Source organism: Mus caroli, chromosome 1 (assembly GCF_900094665.2).
Source record: "Mus caroli chromosome 1, CAROLI_EIJ_v1.1, whole genome shotgun sequence".
Classification (NCBI taxonomy): domain Eukaryota; kingdom Metazoa; phylum Chordata; class Mammalia; order Rodentia; family Muridae; genus Mus; species Mus caroli.
The window spans coordinates 164,531,424-164,555,723 of record NC_034570.1 but is presented as its reverse complement, the minus strand read 5'-3'; the positions used below and the strand labels follow the sequence as shown (position 1 = coordinate 164,555,723).

The window sequence follows — 24,300 nt, the reverse complement described above, 5'->3', positions numbered from 1 at the left end:
TTGTCAGCATTATTTACTGAAGATACTACCTTTTACTCCTGTGTATATTTTCTATGCTCTTTTTCAAAACATATATGGCTGTAATTCCATGCAATCATGTTTGTGTCTCTTCTCTTCCCATCTCCACTTATCTTCAAATTCACCTCTCTTTCTTTAAATATCATTGTTACATATGTATATATAAACAAAGAAATATATAAATGTAACCCGCTAAGTTTCTTTCATAATGTTTGTGTTTACAGCCCCAGTGGATACATCTACAATCCAACTCGTGCACCTAAGATTTAGGGAATTTCACTGAAGTGGGAGGAGAAAGATTATAAGAGCCAGAAGACCAGGAAGTCTGTTGGGAGGTTGTGTCTCCTAGAAATGATAGAGAAGCTATAACTATGGTACATCTCAGGTTCTGGGCATTTTTTGGTTGAGAGACTATTAATGAATGCTTCTATTTCTTTAACTTTGGAACCTGGTATCTGTTAAGAACATTGTTCATTTCATCCAGGTTTTCCAGTTGTGTTGAGTATAGGCTTTTGCAGTAGGATCTGATGATTTTTTCCCCTCAGATTCTGTTGTTATTTCTCCCTTTTCAAGTCTGATTTTGTTAATTAGGATACTGTCCCTGTGCCCTCTGGTTAGTCTGGCTAAGGGTTTATCTATCTTGTTGATTTTCTCAAAGAACCAGCTCCTGGTTTGGTTGATTCTTTGTATAGTTCTTTTTGTTTCTATTTGGTTGATTTCAGCCCCGAGTTTGATTATTTCCTGCTGTCTACTCCTCTTGGATGAATTTGCTTCCTTTTGTTCTAGAGCTTTCAGGTCTTCTGTCATGTCAATTGCACAATGTTTCTGTTTTTATGGTGGTCATTTTTAAATTGGATGTTATTTTCCTCTTGTTTTCTATATTATAGTTTACTTACTTTGTTAAAATTATTGTTAAATGCATTTTGGTCAAGTATCTTTTTTATTAATCATTTTATTCATTTACATTTCAAATGATATTCCCTTTCCCTGTTAGCCATTCACAACCCCCGTACCTCATCCACTCTCTCCCATTTGCCTCCATGAGGGTGCTCCTCCACTTACTCACCCACTCCTACCTCTTGGTCAAATATCTTAATTTCATACATTACCCATTAGCATCTGCTTTTCAATATTGTCACTACAGAGACTACAAAAGTTTTCCTTACATATATTCAAATTTCCTCAAATCATAAACTGTGTAAATGTTAATATCTGTTTTATTTACATGAGAGGTGTTGAATGGTTTCCTCTACTCTCCAAAGGTAGAACTCCTTGTGAGGCAAGAGTATTAGGTATGTTATGGTTTAAAAATAGCAATGTTGACAGTATGATCAAAACACACTGTAATAAGCTGGAAATTCTAAAGGAATTAGTAAAATAAAGTTAAAATCCAAGAAAAATATTAGTAACCATTGTATGATGTCAATGTGTGTGTACATGTGTATACTCACATTTTCAAAAAAAAAATAGGTTCTGGTTTTTCAATATGTATTTCCTGTTTGAAATAGCTAAGTCCAACTTGGTATGCTGCAATCTGTCCAGAAATATTTAACATTTGTGTCTTTAGATACTGGGAATATCTCTCAGCCCAGCAGTCACACTGAAGTTCTCCCTTCTGCTCTTTGCTTCCTTATAAGTCATACAGGATGCCCCCAAAGTTGGCAGAATCTTTATATCAGGAGGGTTTTTCTTCTCGTGGTAGTTAAAAGAAGATAAATTGGATAATTCCCTGACCAAGTCTAGAAAATGTCTAGGGCAGATAGGTAAAAATATCAGTGATGTGCTCATGGATCTCGCCTTTCCACAGAGGTCACAGGGCAAATGCTCCACTGACTCCTATGGGAAATTAAACAGTTTATTAGACCAGCAGGAATAGCCCGATGTTATTTTTTAAGGTGACTGTGTTTTTCATGATCTCTCTAAGAACATTTTTTTAATATCCTTATATCTGAGGTTGAATATGATGGGACTGACGAAGGGGATATTCATAGTATATGAAATTGCTATGAGCTGTCATCTGCCCTGGAGGCTTCTGGCTTCACATAAACAACAGATGCAAAACCAAAGTGGATGATGACTGAGGTGCAAGGCACAGGTAGAGAATCCATTTTGGTTATTCTCATCTGGAGGAATTTTGAGGACACAGGAAAGGATGAACACATAAGTCAAGAGTCTGAGCAAGAATGTACCCAACAAACCTGACACTGACATCAGTCAAGAAGCTGAGTAAGATTGTACTCATCAGGTCCAGCATTGATATTAGTGATGCACTGAATTCTGAGAAGTTACTGTCTATGCAGTGCAGTAACTGCCTTCATATGGCAGAAGAAGTGTCTGATGAGGTTAAGTATACAGAAAGACACTATGGATACTAGTGCAAGTTGTATAAAAATAGATCAAGAAGTCTCCGACCAAAGCAGACTCCACAAGTTGTTCGCATGCAACACTGGTCATCAGAAGAGGATATCTGAAATTTCCTTAGCACCATTAAAACATGGTTAATACAAGTTTAACCTCTATAATAAAACCTAAATGTTGTACTTTTCTTGAGAGAGAGAGAGAGAGAGAGAGAGAGAGAGAGAGGAGGATATCTAAGAGTGTTGCAGATGGCCAGGAAGCAGTCGTAACCCATGGAGGTGAGAAGGATATAGTATGTTCCACTAAGGCCCAGGAAGAAACACACTTGCAAGCCACAGCTTGTGACTGAAATGTGACTGTCCTTGTCCACCAGATTCACCAGCATTTTGGGGATGATAGGGTATAGCAGGTCTCAGAGAAAGATAATGCACTGAGGAAGAAGTAAATAAGGGTGTGGAGAGATCTGTCCACCAAAGTCAAACCCATCATGGCCAGGTTGTCTGCAAGAATGACTGTATGTAGGCAAAAGAAGACCAAAGTAGAGGAAGGTCTGTACATGTGGGTAAGCTGAGGAGCCTGTGAGGATGAATTTGTTCAGGACTGTGGGCTGATTGTCATTGCCTAGGTTATTGAAATGTGAAAAAGAAAAAAAGAACTAATACATCTTTAATTTTTCTTATCCTTTAATGTATTCAAATGAAATGAATGGTGTGAATACAGTGGATCATAAGATTACAACACACAATCAATTTTCTATTCAGTTTAGCAAAACTTAGCCAAGTACATAGATGTTCAATTTCCTAATTATGCATTCATTCATTTCTTCAGGAACTCATTACTAATGATATGATTATGTCCAGAGGAATCATTCTGGCTTATTTAAAACATTTTGTTAGTTGCTAATTTAATATTGGTGAAATACCCCAATTGGTATTCAGTTGAAAGAGCTTCAGATACATTAGCTAAGCTTCATTTGAATAAGACTCTCTACACTGAAATATACTGAGTGAGCTTGTAGCCAGAGGAGATTTCTCAGTTGATAGCACATTCGCTGAACAAGCACAAGGACTGGAGTTCATAGTGTAGCACCAAAATAAAAGCTGGGCAAGCCTGCATCCCAGCACTGAAGATACAGAGAAGGCATCACTGGGGCAATTGTCTAACTAGGCTATTTGGAACTGGCCATATCTCACCTCTGCCTCAGTCAATGGACTAGAGAAGGATTGAGGAAGGCACTTAAATGTCAGCGTTGGGCCTTCATGGGTGTGTCCAGTCATGTGCACATCCACTCATGCTCACCCATACACATATGTGAAAATTCATACTCACACATAAACATGAAAATCATAATATAAAATAAAATAGCATGCTTAAGGATAAATAATAAAGAGATAGAGTTAGCTCTAACACAGACACTCTTCAATAAAAAATTGGCTGTAAATATTCACAAAGTAAATGCAGAGACTGATTTATAAGTAATTTGAAGACTACGCATGTGCAATGGCTTACAAATGCTAGAGAAATCTGAAGCATTTTTATTATTGAAGAAGACATCTAGATCCTAAATTATTAAAGAAATATTTAACAACTTGCTTTGATTTCAATACTCTGAGAGGAGGCAAGCAAGGAAGGTAAAATACCCCAGCAATCAATTTGAAAATAGTTATCGCATAATAGCTCAGCCCTAAATGGGATTTATGCCCACTATCAAGACTCTAGATGAATTACAGAAGAGGAGGCAGAAAGAATGCAGGAACTGAATGACGGGAAGAATTCTTTAAATTTCTGCATTATGGACATTATATGGTGATGACAATCATTGTTTCACACCTGCACAAGATCAAGGCAGTCGAAATTCCAGTACATATAGAGCTGATGATCATTAGATGTGATTATATTCTGACTATCCATTGGCAATAAATAGCTTCTGGAAAAGGGAAAAATTCCTTCTTTATTAAATATTTGGCCACTGGTATATTTTCCACGCTCCACTGGAATACCCATGCAATATGAAAGCTCTAACTGGATTTAGTGGACTATCAAGAAAGGAAGATGGGAGAGAGTCTTGGGATCTATGTGTGGGGAGTTGGAAGATAGAAATGGAAGATAGAAACAACTATACTCCATTGCATGCATATATGCAATTTCCAAAAAGTATGAAAAAGTACCCCAGGATTCCCAGGGTTAGTAATGACAAGAACACGTGGGGATATTGACACCTAATGCAGGCATCCATGGGATCATGCTCACTTTCTGAATGCTCAGATCATCATTAAGAAAGACACAACGGATGCAAAACCACCGTGTCAATTTTTCAGTAACTATGATCTATTTAATCTCATCCTCCCCACTACCACAATATGATGCCTGTCTTTATAATTAATATATTCAATTTTATATTATACAAAGTTATGTTTCCTGTCTCACAAGTCAAAACATTTGACAAGTAGTATTTATGGAGTCTACATTTCCCCAAATTCTTTCAAATGTTTATTGATTTTTTCACTTCACTGCATAATTATGAAAAGCATAAGACAGCTGTGATCCATGTAGGACGGCTGAGATTAACTTACTTTGGAAATAATTATATCTAGAAAGTGACATATTTGTAACTGGAATCATGCTGTTTTGTCTCTAACTCCAAGTTTTTCCACTCCCCAGTGTTTTTTTTTCAATAATGTGACTATGATAAATTATTTCTGTGTTTCTCAAGGTGACACTGCAGAAGAATTTAAGAAGACAGGAATCCCCAATAAGCATTGTCTGGACAAGTTAAGGATCAGAAAAAAATCCATAGATAATGTCTGCTTTACTTTTTCACTATTGTAAATTTTGAACAGGTACAGTAACAGAATTTCCACAGTGCTTAGATTTAAATAAGACTAAATTAGCTTATGGCAGAGTCTTGCCATTGTCAGAAGAGGCCAAGAAAAATAATGTAAACATATAAGTGGTTCCCGAGATAACCTAGGACTCCATGGACTCCACCATTTAGGTTTTTTGATTCTTCTGTCTTTTTACACCTGCTTTAGTCACTCTTTCCATGTCATGCATGAACAACATTCTCTAACTTCCCTTCTTCTCTCATACATTTTCCCTTTCTTACATTGTTTCAGTACCTTCTCATCTGGGAGTGATTATTTCTCACTTAGAAGGTAGGTTTCTGCTCTCTCTCTCTCTCTCTCTCTCTCTCTCTCTCTCTCTGTGCATGTGTGTGTGTATACACACACACACACACACACATATATATATACAGATATCACATATATATACAGATATCACATATATTACATATGTATGAACATATAGTTTATATATTATGTATATTTTACAGAAGAATATATGTAACAGAGGATAGGCATGAGCCTCTTTAGTATCTACATATGTTGTAGATTTTTGAAGTCTCAATATCTGCTTCCTCTGTATTATAACATTTACTCCTCTTATTACTTAGGTCCTTAAAAGGCTCTTCTGTTATCTCGCTCATTCAAATATATATAGATGAAAGTCAGTAGAACACTACACACAATACCCTAAAATTCTCTGACTCTTTATGTAGCAACTCTATAAGGAAGCAAATCTAGGTATTTAAAATGAGATAAACTTACTTCATTAAATGAAAGTAAGAAAACACTAGCAAAAAAGTTTTTAAATTAGTCTTGGTATGTTTAGAGGGAATTCATGATTTTTCTATAACATATTATGAATGTATAAGTAAGTGCTATACTTCATTAAACATATATAGTCACCTCCAACCCAGCCATGAGATGGCTGTTATTTTCAAAGTTGTCATTAATATAAGAAGCATTTTGAAATGCAAACACAGGTGTGGTGGCGCAAGCCTGTCATCCTGTAATTAAAGCACTCAGAAGGCTGAAGCAGGAGGGTTGAATGTACTCAGGGCCTGCCTGGACTGAACAGTAAGTACTAGGTCAGCATTGGTTAAAGTATAATATAATGGTTCACTTGTTCTTAAAAGAACAGGAGAGATGACTCAACAATTAAGGACCCCTGCTCAGTTCCCAGCACCCACATGAAGCAGTTCACAAGTGCCTATAACTCCAGCTCCAGTTATTGGATCCCACATCTTATTCACCTATTTCTGAAGTTGTCACTAAACTGAGTGTTTCCAATCACATTTGTGTTATCAATGTATAGGCTAGAGAATTGTAGACTCTCTTCAATGTCAAAAGGAAGTAACGAGTAGGGAAGCAGGCAGGGCTATCCCAAAGACAATTTCTGTCTGTGGTGACAGCTAATTATGAATAAAAGAGAGTCAGAAATCTAGAATATTTTGAGACACTCTGCATAATTTGGGGGATCTGGATTTATTGTCCTCCACAATTGAGAACTGGCTTATTTTGCCTCCACATTCCTCATTCTTAGGAGTCTTAGGGTTACTCTCACAGATTCCAAGGAGTTTCTATTGCCCTAGGTTTCTAGCTTGTCTCTGAGATACTTTGGCCCATTCTAGTTGTGTCTCTTAATACTCTGTCCTTCTGTCCTTCCCAACATTGATCTCTCCTGTTCCTATCCCCACCCCGCCCCCAAGAAGTCCCATCTTTTGGTCTGTGGATGATAGCATGGTTATCCTTTACTTTATGGCTAATATACACTTAGAAGTGAGCACATACCGTGTTTGTCTTCCTGAGTTTGGTTTATCTCACTCGGGATATTTTTTCCTACTTTCAACCATTTGTCAGCAAATTTTTTTTTTTTTTTTTTTTTTTTTTTTTTTTTTTTTTTTTGGTTTTTCGAGACAGGGTTTCTCTGTGTAGCCCTGGCTGTCCTGGCACTCACTCTGTAGACCAGGCTGGCCTTGAACTCAGAAATCCGCATGCCTCTGCCTCCCGAGTGCTGGAGCAAATTTCATGATAATATTGATTTTAATAGCTGAGTAATACTCCACTGTGAAAACATACCACATTTTCTTTATTCATTTTTTGGTTAAGGGACATTTATATTGTTTCCAGTTTCTGGCTATTATGAATAAAGCTGCTATGAACAAGGTTGAACAAGTGTCCTTGTGGTAGGATGGAACATCTTCTGGGTGTATGCTCACGAGTGGTATATCTGGGTCTTAAGAAAAGTAAAATCTCAATCTTCTGAGAAATTGCCATATTGATTTTCAAAGACACCTGTTCATGGAACATCATATTGCTGCTTATCATGTTGCTTTATTTAGTTTCTCAGTTGTGAGGTATGCAGGAGATGCAGAAATTAATTGGGTGAATCCCCATATCATCAGAAGAAAGGGGAATGAAGTATTTGAATAACTTCCTGAGCAAACCTAGAAAATGCCTGAAGAAGCTCTGGTGAAACCCCAGTTGCTTGTTCCTATATCCAAGCCATTCTACAGAGGTGACATAACCAATTTTCCAGTTCTGATTAATAAAGAAATAATATATTAACAATTACAACTGAAGATTATTTTTTCAAGACTACTGTCTTTCTCATGATCTTTCTGAAAGCATTCTTCATATCCTTATTCCTGAGTGTGAATATGATTGGACTGAGGAATGGGGTAATGACGGTATATGGAACTGCTATGAGTGTGTCATCTCCTCCAGAATTTTCTGGCTTCATATAAACAACGGATGCAAAACCAAAGTGGATGAGGACCACAGTGAGGTGTGAGGCACAGGTGGAAAATGCCTTTTGTTTACCCTCAGCTGAAGGGATCTTGAGGACAGAAGAAAGGATGAACATGTAAGTCAGGAGGATGAGCAAGAATGTACCCAGCAAACCAGACACTGACATCAGTGTTACAACGAATTCTGTGAAGTTACTGTCTGTGCAGGACAGCCTCAGAACTGCCCTCATATGGCAGAAGAAGTGTCTGATGAGGTTGGGTATGCAGAAAGACACCCTGAATATCAGTGTTGTCTCAATGAGAGAAATAAAGAAGCCTCCAACCCAAGCAGAGGCCACAAGTTGTCCACATGCAACATTGGTCATTAGAAGAGGATATCTGAGGGGGTTGCAGATGGCCAGAAATCGGTCATATCCCATCACTGTGAGAAGGATACAGTTTGTTCCTCCAAGACCCAGGAAGAAACACATCTGCAAGCCACAGCCTGTGACTGAAATGCGGCTGTCCTTGTCTATCAGATCCACCAGCATCTTGGGGATGATAGTCAAGGTGTAGCAGGTCTCAGAGAAGGAGAGTGCACTGAGAAAGAAGTACATAGGAGTGTGGAGAGATCTGTCCACCCAAGTCAAACCCATGATGGTCAGGTTGCCTGCAAGAGTGACCATATACAGGCAAAGGAAGACCACAAAGAGACAGGTCTGTGAAAGTGGGTAAGCTGAGAAGCCTACGAGAATGAATTCTTTCAGAATTGTTTGATTGGTCATCAGTTCTTAGGTTCCTGAAATGTAAAAGAACACATAAATCTATGATTCTCCTTATTCTTTAATATAATTAAATAAGATGCAAGGTATGAATATGACACATGGTAATGTTACATTCAATTTTTCATTCAGTTTAGCAAAACTTATCCATGTATGTAGAGGATGTGATTTCCTAGGTATGCATTCATGTATCTCTTCAATAATATCTTAAATGTGACTTATCATGTCACCAGAAAGTTCATTTATTCTTGTCTTACAAAGGTTGACTATCAGTAAAAATTTCTAGTGCTATGTATGGTTGACCTCCCTTGAGTTGTTGTTCCATCACAATGATGTCTCAATCCTAAATATCTCTGCCCCAAATACAAAGGAAACCAAGTTTGTCAAAGTTTACTAAAGTTCACACCACATATTGAGCCCCACACAACAGTTGTGGAGGACATCAACACTCTACTCTCATTAAACAATAAAACTTTGTGTGTGTGAAAGGTTCTGTGGATATCCATTAAATTCATTTTGTTATAACATCTGTTTGTTGTGTTCCTGGGAGAGAAGAAGAAGATGGGAATGGGGAGAGCAGTATCTGATGTGGGGAGAGGTAGGAAAGACCCCAAGAGGGCCAGGAAAATGAATGGAAATTTGCAGCTTCTGGGGTGTGGGGTTGGGAGGAATATCTAGGAAATCCTAGAGAAGTGGGATGGGGGCAGGCTTGCATGAATCAAGGCAGGAGCTGAGATGCCTAACAGATACCTCTACATGAAACATAAAGAGGCCACCTCCTGAAGGTTAGCAGGACTCCAAGTATAGGGATGAGGACATTAAATCACCCAATAAACTTGCAGCCCAAAATTTGGGCTTGTTAAATAGAAATGCAGAAATAACAATGGAATGGCCAACTAATAGCCAGTACAAGTTGAAACTCATCCCATGGGCAAGCACCAATCCCTGATGCTACTAATGAATCTCTGTTATGTTTTCAGACAGTAGCCTACCATAGGTGTCCTCTGAGAGGAACTACTGAGCATCTGATTGAAACAGATATAGAGACCCACAGCCCAACATTGGACTGAGGTTAGGTGCATTTATGAAAGTGTTGGGGGTTGGACTGAAGGCTCTGAGGGGATGGAAACCCCACAAAAGGACCAACAAAGTGAACTAATCTGCACCCCTGGGAGCTCTCAGAGACTGATCCAGCAACAAATGAACATACACCGGCTGGAATGAGGCCCCTACCACATATGAAGCAGATGTAGAACTCAGTTCCTATGGCTGCCTTGTCTGGTCTCAGTGGTAGAAGATGTGCCAGACACTTGATGTGTCAGGGTGGAGGCCAGCGTGGTGGGCAGGAGAGCCCACCCTCTCTGAGGAGAAGGGGAGGGGAAATAAAGGAGGAACTATATGAGGAGGAACTGGGGGGCAGCTTTTGGGATGTTAATTAATTAACAACTTAAAAAAGAAAATATGTAACATATTTCCCTACAGATCTGTCTTACAGAGACATTCCTATCAATCAAGATTCTCTCTTCCCAGATACATGTAGATCTGTGTCAAGTTAAGCAAAACCCAACCAGAACACTGAAAAAACACAGATGTAGTCTATCATAGCCATTCCTACCTAATGTCTGTTCAGGAAAGACAGAAACTTGATTTTCTAGTAATTTTGGGACTAGGCTTGGATAATGATGAAATGACTGAAGAAATCTGAAATCATTGTTCCTACTTGAGGAAGAAATCAAGGTCTTAAGTCATTAAAGGAAACACACACACACACTTCTCTTTGGTGACTCTAAGTAGAGAGATGGATGGACACTAGGATGTCCCAGGATTCTTAGGGGTCAGAGGAATTATCTAAAGGTCTAAACTAATAGGGAAAGACTGTATATACATTTAAAACCGGAGGCAACTGAGATCATGTCTATTTTTAAATGGCAAGCTTGTCACCCAAAGACAAATGCTGTGAAGTCTCCATGTGAATTCTTCAGTAATTCTTCATTTATTTAATCTCAATCCCCCAACTTCCATAACATGATAAATTCAGCTTCACATTAGGAAGAGCCATTTTTCTGGCCTCACATTTCAACATATTCGATAACTAGCACTTATGGAGTAAATGTTTCCTCAAATTGTTTCAAATGTTTATCCACTTTCATTTCACTGCATAAATATGAGGAACATAAGACAGCTGTAATCCATGTAGGACAGCTGAGATTAACTTACTTTTGAAGTAATTATATCTAGGAAGTGGCATATTTGTGACGGGAATCACACTGTTTCCTTATCATTCTTTCTACTCCCCATTGTTTTCCTCTTCAAGAATGTGACCATGATCATTATGTCTCCACTCCTCAAGGTGACTTTCAAGGTGACAATTTAAGAAATCCAGAACATAGTTGAACAAGTGTCTGTAGTCATAGCCCTCAGGAAAGTGATGCAGGAGGGCTGTGTGAGTTCACAGCCAGCCTAGGCTCAATGCCTAGTGAGTGAATGCAAGTGATAGGATGTATATAAGAAAGCACTAATGTGTGAAATCCTGTCTTTTTTTTTTTTTTAACCATGGCCTGAGAGTTTGCTTAGTGCTGCTCTTCCACAGTTCCGTTCCTGTTCCTATCATTCATGTCACACAGCTTGCATTTGCCTGTAACTATTGCTCCAGGGGAATCTGATCTGATGCCTTCTGGATTTTTTTGGGTGAGCCATATCCTCATACTCATGTAGTAAGCACACATACACACCCACACGCGCACACACACAGAGTTAAAATTGAAGTAAAAAAATAAATCTTAAAAATTAGAAAATAAGAAAAAGAGAAAAGAAAAGAAGCATGTCGGAATATTCTGCGATGTAAACAAGAACCAGTATACATTCACAATGGGTCTTTCCTTATCTGCTCATAATTTTGTGCTGGAACTTTGGTGGACAAAGCATCATACTGCGGTTTGGATTTTAGACTCTCCCTCTGTTCTAGCTGTAGAATTAGGGTGAGGCTATTGGATTCCAATTCATTTTCAACACTCCCTGAAGTTAATCAATTTATGCCCAATTTTATTTGGATTAACATTTTTCACAAAAGAGCCGTATACTTTTTCCAACTTTAAAGAGAAATGGCGAGTGAGTGAAGGCAATTCTTTTTTAATAAAAGAGAGCAGTCACAGGATGTGGAACTTTTCTTACCTTGTTGCTTCATTAGGTTACAAAGGATGTCACTGCTACTGGTAAATTCTGAAAGATACTCTTCATGGTGTTTGGAGAAGCATGTGCCCTTCTCCACTCAAATGAAATATAAATTGATTTATATAAATTACTGACTGGCCTGAGGGTCAGATTCTTACTTCTATTACTGATTGTTTAATGAAAATGACAAGACCTTTCCTATTTCAGTTTGTGCAGTCAGCAAGAACATGCTTTTCCTAGTTTGTGCTCTTTTAATCTACCCATGGCTCAAAAATTGTGTGAGATAAAATTAAAGGATTAAGTATGTTAGGCTCATTCATCATCACCCACTAAATGACAGTGGGTTGAGCCTTGGTTTCTGCCAGTCTGTGATATTTTATTTTTATTATCAAAGCTTGACATTCCCTACCTCTTGAGGTTTGTGTGGTTCTGGTTAGGAGAGCCCTGGAGGTCCCTGTTGTCTTTTATCAAAGAAGGAAGAAAACTTTCTTCCTCAACTTTATAATTTGTTCTCATTAGTTATAGGGCTTTGTGTAACATGTGACCTTTGAAACATTTCTGCAAATCCTTGGGGGTTTGAGGTGTGCAGAATTCATCATGCCTATAAAACTTTTTTTCTGCTGCTTGCTAAATTTTGTTTTGGCAGGAAGCCTAAATAAAGTTGAGAATACTAATGAGCAGTTAGTTCACTTTCATTGGGGAAGATACTAGCTTGAAAGGACAATCAGCACTAACTTTCATTAGTTACATGAGAATTTAACAGTATGACTCTACTAAATGACTATGTAGATGGCCAATGGAAACCAAAGTATATATGCACATTTTAATCATCTGTTTATCAGTTGAAGGATTTCTAATCTACTTCTTGAACTGCGAATAGACTAGCAATGAGGATGTTGAGTTCTTTGGGAATAGGGAAGTAGTCATGTAATTTGGTCATATGGTAGATCTGGTTTTCACTTTTTAAGAATTCACACTGATATAAACACATAACATAAACACACATTCATAAACAGTGAATTAGTGTTGACCTTGCCTAGCATCCTCATCAGCATTTGTTGTCAAATGCCTGTTTAGCTCTTGAAAATCAATGGACGTGATGATTGTCATTAGTGTTATAGATAATTGGCTCTGAGTGCTTGCTACAGGCTGCATGATGCATGTATCCACAGGAACCCTATGTAGCAGGTCCTCCTGCACGCCCTTTTCCTAGTAGGCAACACCAGAGTGCCAATAATCATCCAAGGTTATGCAGCTATTTGCCATTTTGGCTGGAGCAAGATGAAATTGCTAAGCATTTTTAATTTGAGTTTGCAAGAATGCTAAGGATGCTGAACACATTTAAACATCCTAGCCATTATTATTTCTCATTTTGAGAGCTTTTTTTCCCTAAATAACTACCCCATAATTGCTTTCTTGATTTATTGTGTTTTGTTCTTATATCCTGAATATTAATCGTCTATTAGATGTTTAGCTGGCAAAGATTATCTCCCACTCTGTGGGCTTTCTCTTTACTAAATACATAGTTTCCTTTGCTGTACAGAATGTCTGGGGCCTGTTTGCTAAATTCTGACTTTACTTTTTGAGCAAATTTGGTCCTATTCAGAAGTCACCTTCTAGTCCTATATCTTGTAGGTACTGGCCATGTTATCTTCTATGAGATTCAATGTCCAGGTTTCACTTAGAGATGTTTGATTTATTTGGAGTTGACTCTGGTTTGGGGAACGGATATGGGTCCTACTTCACTTTTCCACTGTGGACTTCCTGTTTTCCTTGCACTATTTGTTGAAGATATTGTGTCTTATTCAGTGTGTACTTTTATCCTCTTCTTCAAATACTAGATGTGTGTTATTACATGCTATAATATTTGGGTACTCTATTTACTTTCATTGACCAAATGCCCATTTTATGCCTGTATTATATTATTTTTATTACTACTGCTCTCTAATTTAGCTTGAAATCTGGTATGCTATTCCTTTCAGGATTATTGTGTTGCTCAGAATTGTTGAAGCTTCCCTGAGACTTTTGTTCTATAACAATTTTACTTTTTTTTTTCAGATTCTATAAATAATGTCACATATAATATGATTGGGATTTCATGGAATCTATATATTGGTTTGGAAGGATGGTAATTTTCTAAATATTAATTCTATTAATGCATAATCATGAAAGTTCTTTCCATCTTTTAGTATTTATCTCAATTTCTCTACTTAGAGGTTTAATGCCTTCATTGTACAGCTATCATTTAGGACTGTTTCAGAGGCGGCTGTGAATGGCAATGTTTCTATGATCTCGTTCTCGGCAGTTGTGTTTTTGGTTTGTAGAAAGGCTACTGGTTTTGATAAGCTGATATCAGATCCTGAGACTTTGATGAAAATGATTACATTTAGAAATTTTGTATTATGTAATTCCATTTTTTCTGTAATAGGTAATTTGAGATCTTTTCCAGTTTGCATCTTGTTAATTTCTCTCATGATATTGCTCTGCATAAAGTATTAAGCACTATATTGAAGAGAATTATGGACCATGAACAGTTCTGTCTTGTTCCTCATTTTAATAGGACTACTTCACGTTTTTGTCTACTTATAATGTTGTCTATGCGTTTTTCACATATAGCCTTTCTTTATGCTGAAATGTGTTTCCTTCAGCCTTGCCTTTTATTACAAGGATATATTGTATCTTCTTGATGACCCTTTCTGCATATATTAATATAATATTATTCCCTTCTTTAGGACTATTTGGTATTATTATACTAATAAACTAAATATGTTGAACCATCTCCATATATCTTGAATAAAGCAATCTTGATTGTGGAGGGTGATCTTTCTAATATATATTTGTATTTTGTTTGTAACTATTTTAAATAGTTTTAAATGATTTATTTATTTTATGTGTATGAGTCTTTTGCCTGCATATGAATATATTCACTGCTGCATGTTTTGTACCTGTCAGGGTCAGAAGAGAACATCAGATTCCTTGGAATTGAAGTTGAGATGGTTGTGAGACACCTGTGAACTCTAGGTAGTAAACCAAGGTACTCTATGAGAGAAAGTATTCTTAATCTCTGAGACATCTCTTCAGCTCCTTCTTTGTAATTATTTTGTTGAGAATATGTTATTCATCATAGGTATTGACCTATATTTCCCTTTTGAAATTTTAAAAATTTTAACTGGAACTTTATTGTCCTCTAATATGTCTGAAACAGAAGTGCTAGAGCTTAGCCTGTTCCTTCCAAAATCAGGAACCAGAAGGGCCAATAGGCTGCCTTATTCTGTTTTATAAACCCAAGGCCCAATAATTTTAGATACAAAACACTGAAAAGGGAATTTACCTGTCTCCTTGCAGTGTATGTACCTCATAAATAGCACATTGTCTCTAATGATCACGGACAGGTCTAAGTATGCAGCACATCTTACCATCTTTGTCCCTTTTACCAATTCTATGTGGTTAGTAAAGAAGAAATTACATTATAGAGAGATTAGGCAGTTTGTTGAAGGACTTGAAGGACAATGGCAAACTAAATACTTAGATTTAAACTCAGGCATTTTGTGAGGAGAGCACACATGCATAACCAGACAGAGATGAGTGTCTTTTTTTTTTTAAATCAATTAACATGTCAAGACTGAGTGACTGAGGATTTGCCATACCTACTTAAAACCTCCTTAGATTACCAGAGCTCATCACCCAAACAGGGAGTCATTGATCTAGTTCATGCACTTCTTGTTTTACACATTCCTGTCCTTACTCCAAGGGTTGGTTTATCAATGCATAGCTATGACATATAGTTGCTGTTGTGGTATTCTAATTGTGTTTATCACACAAATTCCTTTTTATTTAAAGGTTTTTATTTGTACTGTGAACTACATTCCAGTTTTTGTAAGAGCTATAAACAGTCTTAACCACAGAACAACCTTGTCAACCCCTCATAATCATTAGATTTTTGGGGTTCAAGGAGGGCATCTGCTGTGTCTTCCTGCTGGTGCCTTAAGCAGGAGTCTGCTCAAGAAAGAACAATCAAGTATGTGCTAGCTAGCTGATGCGTTTTCACACTGAAGTCAGTGGCCTTGATATTTTTCACTTCTTGTCTTGACCTGAATGGTTACCTACTTTTGGTTCAAGAAAAAATAAATCTGAAAGAAATAAATGGAATCCTGGGACTCACAGTAAATGCCACTCAGAAAGAGAGAAAGATGCGGGATTACACAAGCTCTGGCTTGAGCACAGATAGAGATTATTATGCCAGGAAAAGAAAATTGAGACTTTAAGAAATAATTTCATCTATGATCCTTTCCCTCCCTCTTTTGAGGATTAATTTCTCTCTGACTAGAAAGGGAGAACCAAGTGGAAAATTTCCCAGAGATAATACTCAAATGGAGACAGGCTAGAAAAAATGTATCGCACATCTGATGTCTTAACAAACAAAGTTAAAGTTACTCAAATTTAAAGGTAATCATAAATCGATAATAAAACTTAATAGCATGGAAGTGATACACAATAGGCTGTTTATAAATAAGTCATACCAGGTACTTTCCCTGCCAGAGAGGATGGGCCTTCAGCAAGGGCTCTGACCATGGAACCACGAGAGGACACCATCTTGTATCCCTGGTCCCTCAAAGACCAATCTGGTCAGGAGAATGCGCAGGCTGCAGAAGCAACATAGCTTCTGGGACAGGGTCCCTTTTGGACCTTCATCTTCAGCCAGGAGGCAGAGCTGGGCTCCAGACCTCTGTGCACCTTCCCTGTAAGAGGAGAGCTTGCTCTGACCACTGAGACTCAGGAGAGAGTTGGACTCCCAGAAGTGCTGACAGAGGCTAACAGAATTACAGGAGGAACAAGCTCCAGCCAGAGACAGCTAGAACATCTAACACCAGAGATTACCAGATGGTGAAAGGCAAATCTTACAGAAACTAAGACCACTCAGCATCATCAGAACCCATTACACCAACCACAGCGAGTCCTGGATACCCCAACACACCCGAAGAGCAAGATTCGGATTTAAAATGTCTCATGATGCTGGTAGAGGATTTTAAGAAGGCCATTAATAACTCACTTAAAGAAATATAGGAGAACATGGCTAAACAGGTAGAAGGCTTTAAAGGGGAAGCACAAAAATCCCTTAAAGAACTACAGGAAAATACTGCTAAACAGGTAGACATCTTTAAAGAAGAAACACAAAAGTTTGGAGATGAGATGGAAGAAAGGACCATCCAGAGACTGCTCCACCTGGGGATCCATCCCAAATACAACCACCAAACCCAGATACTATTGCATATGACAGCAAGATTTTGCTGACAGGACCGTGATATAGCTATTTCTTGTGAGGCTATGCCAGTGCCTGGAAATACAGAAGTGGATGCTCACAGTCATCTATTGGATGGAACACAGGGCCCCTAATGAAGGAGCTAGAGAAAGTACCCAAGGAGTTAAAGGGGTCTGCAACCCTATAGGAGGAACAACAATATGAACTAACCAGTACCCCCAGAGCTTGTGTCTCTAGTTGCATATGTAGCAGAGGATGGCCTAGTTGGCCGTCAACGGGAGGAGAGGCCCTTGGTCTTGCAAAGATCATATGCCCCAGTACAGGGGAATGGCAGGGCCAGGAAGCAGGGGTGGGTGGGTTGGGGAGCAGGGCAGGGGGAGGCTATAGGGGACTTTTGGGCTATCATTTGAAATGTAAATGAAGGAAATAGCTAATATAAATAAATAAATAAATAAGCCACACCAGATATACCAACTGATTGACATTAGTGAAAGCCAAAGGGAAAAAAATAATGTTCTTTTCCGATGCAAATGAAAACTTCAATAGACTGAGAATAACATTCCTAACCAGTGTTACAATTCTTGGGTACTAAATTATAAAATATACAAACAAAGAAAAAAGAAACCAGTCAGAGGTTCACTATATTTTTCCTGGCCTGAAGTAAAAATTGGGCATAATATAGTTTATGTCATACTCTGTGTTGTAGCACCTAGGCAGACATGTTTGATTTTTAAGCTACCAAACTTTAAGATCTATAAACAGCCACTCACTTTACAGTTGAGGCATCTTGTGGCATCTTATAACTGAGGGAGGAGTCTCAACCAGGAGCTCTAAAGCGCACTGAGTATAAGCTTTGCATGTGAAGATCATTTCTAGCCAAGAGGACCAAAGGGCTTCAGACTTGCCTTCCCATCTTCCTACAGATGCAGGTGTGGGGTGAGCATGCACAAAGCACTAAGAGCAAGGAGAACTGTAACCTAAGTCTGCTGAGGAAGATGCAGATGGGATGCAGTGGTGGGAAGGCCATTGGAATATTAAAATATTATATTAGGTTGTTTAAATACAAAAAGATTATCTGAACGTATTTCAAAGAAACTATGTTCACAAAGGATGTGAACAGACTCTCAAGACTGATTCTCTACTTAGACGGCTCATTCTCTATGTGGCTTTCTCAAGGTACACGATGGCCTTGTTCTTTTTTTTTCTGTTCTCAAAAATAATATTTTTATTGATTCTTCAGTAACTTCATACACATTGATCACACTCATTTCACAGGCAGTCCATGTCCAGAACCCCCTCACTTGTGTCTTTTGCCCCTCCAACAGGATTTTTTTTTTCAAGTTCAATTTGTTTCTCCAGAGACTTGAAGTTCTTGTCATACAGTTCTTTCTCTTGCTCGGTTAGAGTCACACCAAGGTATTTTATATTATTTGTGACTATTGTGAAGGATATCATTTTCCTAATTTCTTTCTCAGCCCATTATCCTTTGAGTAGAGAAAGGCCACTGATTTGTTTGAGTTAATTTTATAACCAGGCACTTTGCTGAAGTTGTTTATCTGGTTTAGGAGTTCTCTAGTGGAATTTTGTGGGTCACTTAAGTATACTACCATATCACCTGCAAATAGGGATATTTTGACTTCTTTCTTTTCAATTTGTATCCCATTGACCTCCTTTTGTTGTCTAACTGCTCTGGCCAGGACTTTGAGCACTATATTGAATAGGTAGGGAGAAAGTGAGCAATCTTGTCTAGCCCCTGATTTTAGTGGGATTGCTTCAAGTTTATCAACATTTAGTTTGATGTTGGCTACTGATTTGCTGTATATTGCTTTTATTATATTTAGGTAAGGACCTTGAAATTCCTGATCTTTCCAAGACTTTTACCATGAAGGGGTATAGAATTTTGTCAAATGCTTTCTCAGCATCTAATGAGATGATCATGTGGTTTTTTTCTTTGTTTATATAGTGGATTACCTTGATGGATTTCCTTATATTGAACCATCCCTGCATTCCTGAGAGAAAGTCTACTTGACCATGATGGATGATTGTTTTGATGTGTTCCTGGATTTGGTTTATGAGAATTTTATTGAGTATTTTTGCATCAATATTCGTAAGGAATATGTGGCTCTCAGTGGAATCCCAGACCAATGTGATCCTTTGAGAAGGTCCAATCCAAAAAGTGAATCTTCTCCATCTCAGGTATCTATCCTTGCCCAGAACCAGGGCAATACTGAGGCAAGACCGTGTTTCTGGAGATGAGTGTATGCTGATAAGCTCCAGGCAGCTTCACACCATCCTGGTGACCCCATTGGGTTAAAGACTCGTTCCACCTTTAACGTCTTTCATGCCTGTCCCCACAATCATGTCTCCAGTCTGTCTCTCTCCACAGTGCATGCTCCTCCATCTCTCCCATCTCTCCATCACACATTTACCCCATTGCAGAGGCTCCCACAGTTCTGCCATGTGTGGCGGGTTGGGTTTCACTGCCTTATGCTTCTGAAGCCTCACTTGTGAAATAGAGGTAGTGATGGTACCTGCCTTAAGGGCATTTACTTAAATGAGTTAATACAGTGAAGCGCTTAGCATAAGGCATGGTAGATACTGTGCTTACTGACGTCAGCCAATGACTGGTAAACTACGTGCTTCCTATGGAGTTCTTGATGTCAGGGAAAAGAGATTGAGGTGAAAGTTTTCCCAGAAACAAAATTTGAATGGAGAATTGATACCAAATGTATTTTCTGGCACCTAATATTTTATTGACATAACACAGCACTCTGAGCTGATGGGGACGATCATTAGACTCCAGTAGCACTTAGGAGCACTGTCCTCACCAGAGAGAAGCAGCTCCCACATCACTCTCAGGCCTGCAGGGATAGGGTAGGAGCCAGAGGTCAGTTACAGATGTGGCTCCAGACAGAAATCAGCCCACTGGCCAAATGTAGTATGGACTGGGGTTGTTTTATGCTTCCTTACAGAACTGAAATGTGGAAACAGTTTACTCTTAAAGGAATCCCTTTAGTCTGTCAGCAGATAAGACATGAGGTCTTGGCCTAGCCCAGAGCATTTGCATTTTAATAAGTGAATTGTGAATCCTAATCTTTCAGAACTGTGGTTACACTGTACTGTGACCAAAGCTAGCTCTGATTCGGAGTTGAAAAAAATGAGAGAGAGCTCTTAGTGGTGGTTCATGATGCAGTCTCTACACTCAGGATGCAGATGTAGGAGGATGGCTGCATTTTTGAGGCCAATCAGGACTACAAGGTAAGGTTGTCTCAAACAGAAACAAAAGCAATGAATAGGGCTGGAGAACCAGATCAGTTAGTGAAGTGTTTCCCTTCCAAGCATACAGGCTGGGTGATCTTCAGCATCCACTTAAAAGCTGGGCACAATGTCACCCTACTTGAACCCCAGTGATGACAGGTAGGCACCGAAGACGACTGAGGCTGTCTAGCTAAATTGCTAGATAAATCAGTGAAGTTCATGTCTCCAAAAATAAGAAGATCATTATTGTAGAAAAATAAACCTGAATATTGACCTCTGGTCTCTCTGTAGCATACACACACACACACACACACACACACACACACACACACACACTCAAGCAGTAACAAAAAAAAAGAAAGAAAAAAAGAAAAAAAGAAGATCTGTAGAAAGCCTTGGGGAGTGTGTGTGTGCATGCATGCGTGTGTACCGGTGACTGCTTGTCTCAGTAACAAGTTTAAGGAAGATATTTGTTGAAAGAGTAAGCAGCCAAACACCCAAGGTACCAGGGCAGCCTTCCATGCTAAGAACTGCCCTGCTTCTGGACATCATTTTGAATTTTATAATTATTTTCTTGTCTTTGGCAAATAAATGCAAAAGCAGTTTTTGCATTTTCTCATATATCCCTGATTTTACAGAAAAGAAGCTGCCATGGGTATTGAAGGAGGGGCACTAGTTCCCTTTCTTGGAACTGAATCCTTCCATCTTCAGGTTTCAAAGAACAAGATCAGCAGCAGCTACAAGGGTCAGCACACATGTGCCTCACTCATGGTAGACTGTGTGTGTGTTTCATTTCATTTTTATTAGATATTTTCTTCATTTACATTTCAAATACTATCCCAAAAGTCCCCTATTACCCCACCCCTGCTCCCCAACCCACCCTCTCCTGCTTCCTGGTCCTGGTATTCCCCTGTACTGGGACATATGATCTTTGAAAGACCAAGGGCCTCTCCTCCCATTGATGGCCGACTAGGCCATCCTTTGTTACATATGCAACTAGAGACACAGTTCTGGGGGGTACTGGTGTGGTTTTTAACTACTCACCATGCTTCCACTTCGTTATAGAATGTTCCTATTTTGTTACTTCCTCATTTTAAAATCCTGAGTTGTTTTGGTTTAAAAATATCACTCTGTGTAGGCAATACATCGAGGTAGACCCAGCCTTAGGACTCCAGAATTTAGGTAATTTTGGGATCTCTTCCTAAAAAGTGAATAAATAGAAAATTATGATTACAATATTAGGTGTTTTGATGATGACTTATTTGAAACAAGTAAATGAACCTCGACACACTGAAAGGAGCAAAACCTGGTAACACAAGCATGAAATCCAGAGAAGACTAAGTTCTTGCTCATATATAGTCTTCCATAGTATTTTCCTTCTTCTACGAGTTTTTACTTTGTATTATTTGATCTTCTCTTTATTGGAGAATAATTTTCTAATATCACTTTAGCAGGGAATCTACAAGTATAATTCATTCCTCTAGCATCCTTGATCAGTGTTTATTTTCCATTATTGCAGCTGGAGTGCATGGCAGATGCAATTTCAACATGTGATATTATTGTTTGTAGAGCTGCGGGCTTATGCTCGCACACGAAGGCATTCTAATGTGTCTAGGTGCTTGAATCTCATCACAGAAGCTAAAATCATTTCAATGCATTTACAATTTTCTACTCTGTATGATTGAATAAGTTCTCTGTGTGTGGTGGGGAGACTTGTATTTTCATTAGGCATTGAAAGAACTCAAATCTTCTGCTAATGAAACTAGACAAATATGAAGCTTACATTTTTTTAAAAGATTAGCTTCTCAGGTCATTCTTGTCTTTTCACCTCTGCCAACAGATGTGCAACTCCCTGTACTGACAGAAGTATCAGTCTGCAGGGTGTTGGTTGGCCTTCCATCTCTGACCTGTGAAGGCAGGAGAGCCAGCTTTGGAAGAAGGTTGCACACCAACATTAGGAAAGACTAGAGTAGATCACTCCATGTGAAAGCTACTTAAACCATCCATTGCAGTAATGCAGAGCTGAGCAGCTATCAGCTAATGCTCTCCATGCATGTCCTCTCTCTCTGCTTCCTAGCTACCATGAGGCAAGTAGATCTGGTCGGCACACTTGTGATGTTCTGCCTAATCACAGGCCCAAGGCCAGAGGGCAAACTGACTAAAACCCCACAAACTGTAAGAGAAATAAAAGTTTTATATTTTTCAGTTAAAAGTACCCAGACATTTTCAAAACAGGAACAAAAAGTTTACTACCACAGACATCTTTGTTTTTATTTTTTTTAATTAACCACTTTATTCATTTACATTTCAAATGATATTCCCCCTTCCTGGTTACCCCTCCACAAACCCCCTCATCCTATCCCCCCTCGCTCCCCTCCCCTTTGCCTCTATGAGAGTGCTCTTCCACCCATTCACCCACTCCCTCCTCACTCCTCTAGTATCCCCCTACACTGGAGCATCAAGCCTCCCTCCCCTCCCACTGATGTCAGATAAGGCAATCCTCTGCTATATATGTATCTGGAGTCATGGTTCCCTCCATGTATACTCTTTGGTTGATAGTGTAGCCCCTGGGAGCTCTGGGTGGTCCAGTTAGTTGATATTGTTCTTCGTGTGAGGTTGCAATCCCATACAGCTCCTGCAGTCCTTCTTCTAGCTCTTCCATTGGGATCCCTAGGCTCAGTCAAATGGTTGGCTGTACCACAGATATCTTAATTTTGTATATTTCATAAAAATGTAAGATTTATTTAGTGCTTTGGTGTCTTTAAGTGAGAAGACAGGAAGCCCTGACCATCGTTAACCTTACTGTAACTATCTATTAGTCGGTTTCTGATCTGTAGATGTCATATCAGATCACCACAGGGTGTTATGATGTGCATGAGAACAAACAGGGCCATTGGAGATAGAAATCACTGGTCTAGGTTTGCAGAAGGAAAGTGGGCCCAGAAAGCTACACAACAACCTGAACACAGCCTGGCCCAGGGGGATCCCTCGCTGCTTTGTCTTTGCCTCAGCCCAGACTATTAAGACCACAGACAGTAGAAGTTCAAGTAAAAAACTTAAGGATCTGGCACGGGAAGAAAACTCGGGATCTAACATGTGACTGGAACATTGTAATGCTTAACTGCTAAAAGTCACTGTCAGAATATTCAGGAACTCTCCTTGCCAGTTCTTTAAGCCCTTACCTCTCACAAGCATGGTTTGCCAGACTTTTGCTTTGTTTTGTTTTGTTTTGTTTGTTTGTTTATTTTTACATCCTGACCCCAGTTTCCTCTCCCTCCTTTCCTCCCAGTACTGCCCCTCTCCATCTCCTTCTTCTCACTCCCTTCTCCTTACTTTTCAGAAAAGGGCAGGCTTCCCATGGATATCAACCAGCTGTGATGTATCAAGTTGCAGTAAGACTAGGCACCTCCTCTCATAATAAGGCTGAACAAGGCAACCTAATAAGAGAAAAAGGGTTCAAAAGCAGGCAACAAGAGTCACAGACAGGCCTCTCGGCTCCCACTGTTAGGAGTCACACAAGAAGCCCAAGCTTCACAACTGAGCCAAGGTCAGTGCCATCCAGGCTCCCTGGTTGGGTGGTTCAGACTCTGTGAACTCCTCTAGACCCAGGTTTGCAGATTCTGTGGGTTTTCTTGCAGTGTCTTTGATTATTCAGGCTCCTACATTCTTTCTAAACCTCTTGCACAGGATCCTCCAATTTCCACCTAATGTTTGGTTGTGGGTCTTTGCATCTGTTTCCATCAGTTGCTGGGTGAGGTCTCTGCTGACAACTGGGCTAGGCACCAAGCTGTGAGTATAGCAGGATATCATTAGAAATAATTTCATTTTCTCTCTCTCTCTCTCTCTCTCTCTCTCTCTCTCTCTCTCTCTCTCTCTCTCTC

The 24,300-nt window shown here is 39.0% G+C and overlaps 1 protein-coding gene and 1 pseudogene across 1 annotated transcript; both read right to left on the bottom strand.

Annotated features, from left to right (window-relative positions):
• Positions 1–1,876: 1,876 nt before the first annotated feature.
• Positions 1,877–4,998, bottom strand: LOC110296484 (annotated as a pseudogene).
• A 2,805-nt stretch (positions 4,999–7,803) lies between these two features.
• Positions 7,804–8,733, bottom strand: LOC110305206 (olfactory receptor 10X1-like). Its single transcript, XM_021177047.1, has one exon. It carries the CDS (start codon positions 8,731–8,733, stop codon positions 7,804–7,806), a length of 930 nt encoding a protein of 309 aa, XP_021032706.1.
• Between the last annotated feature and the right edge of the window lie 15,567 nt (positions 8,734–24,300).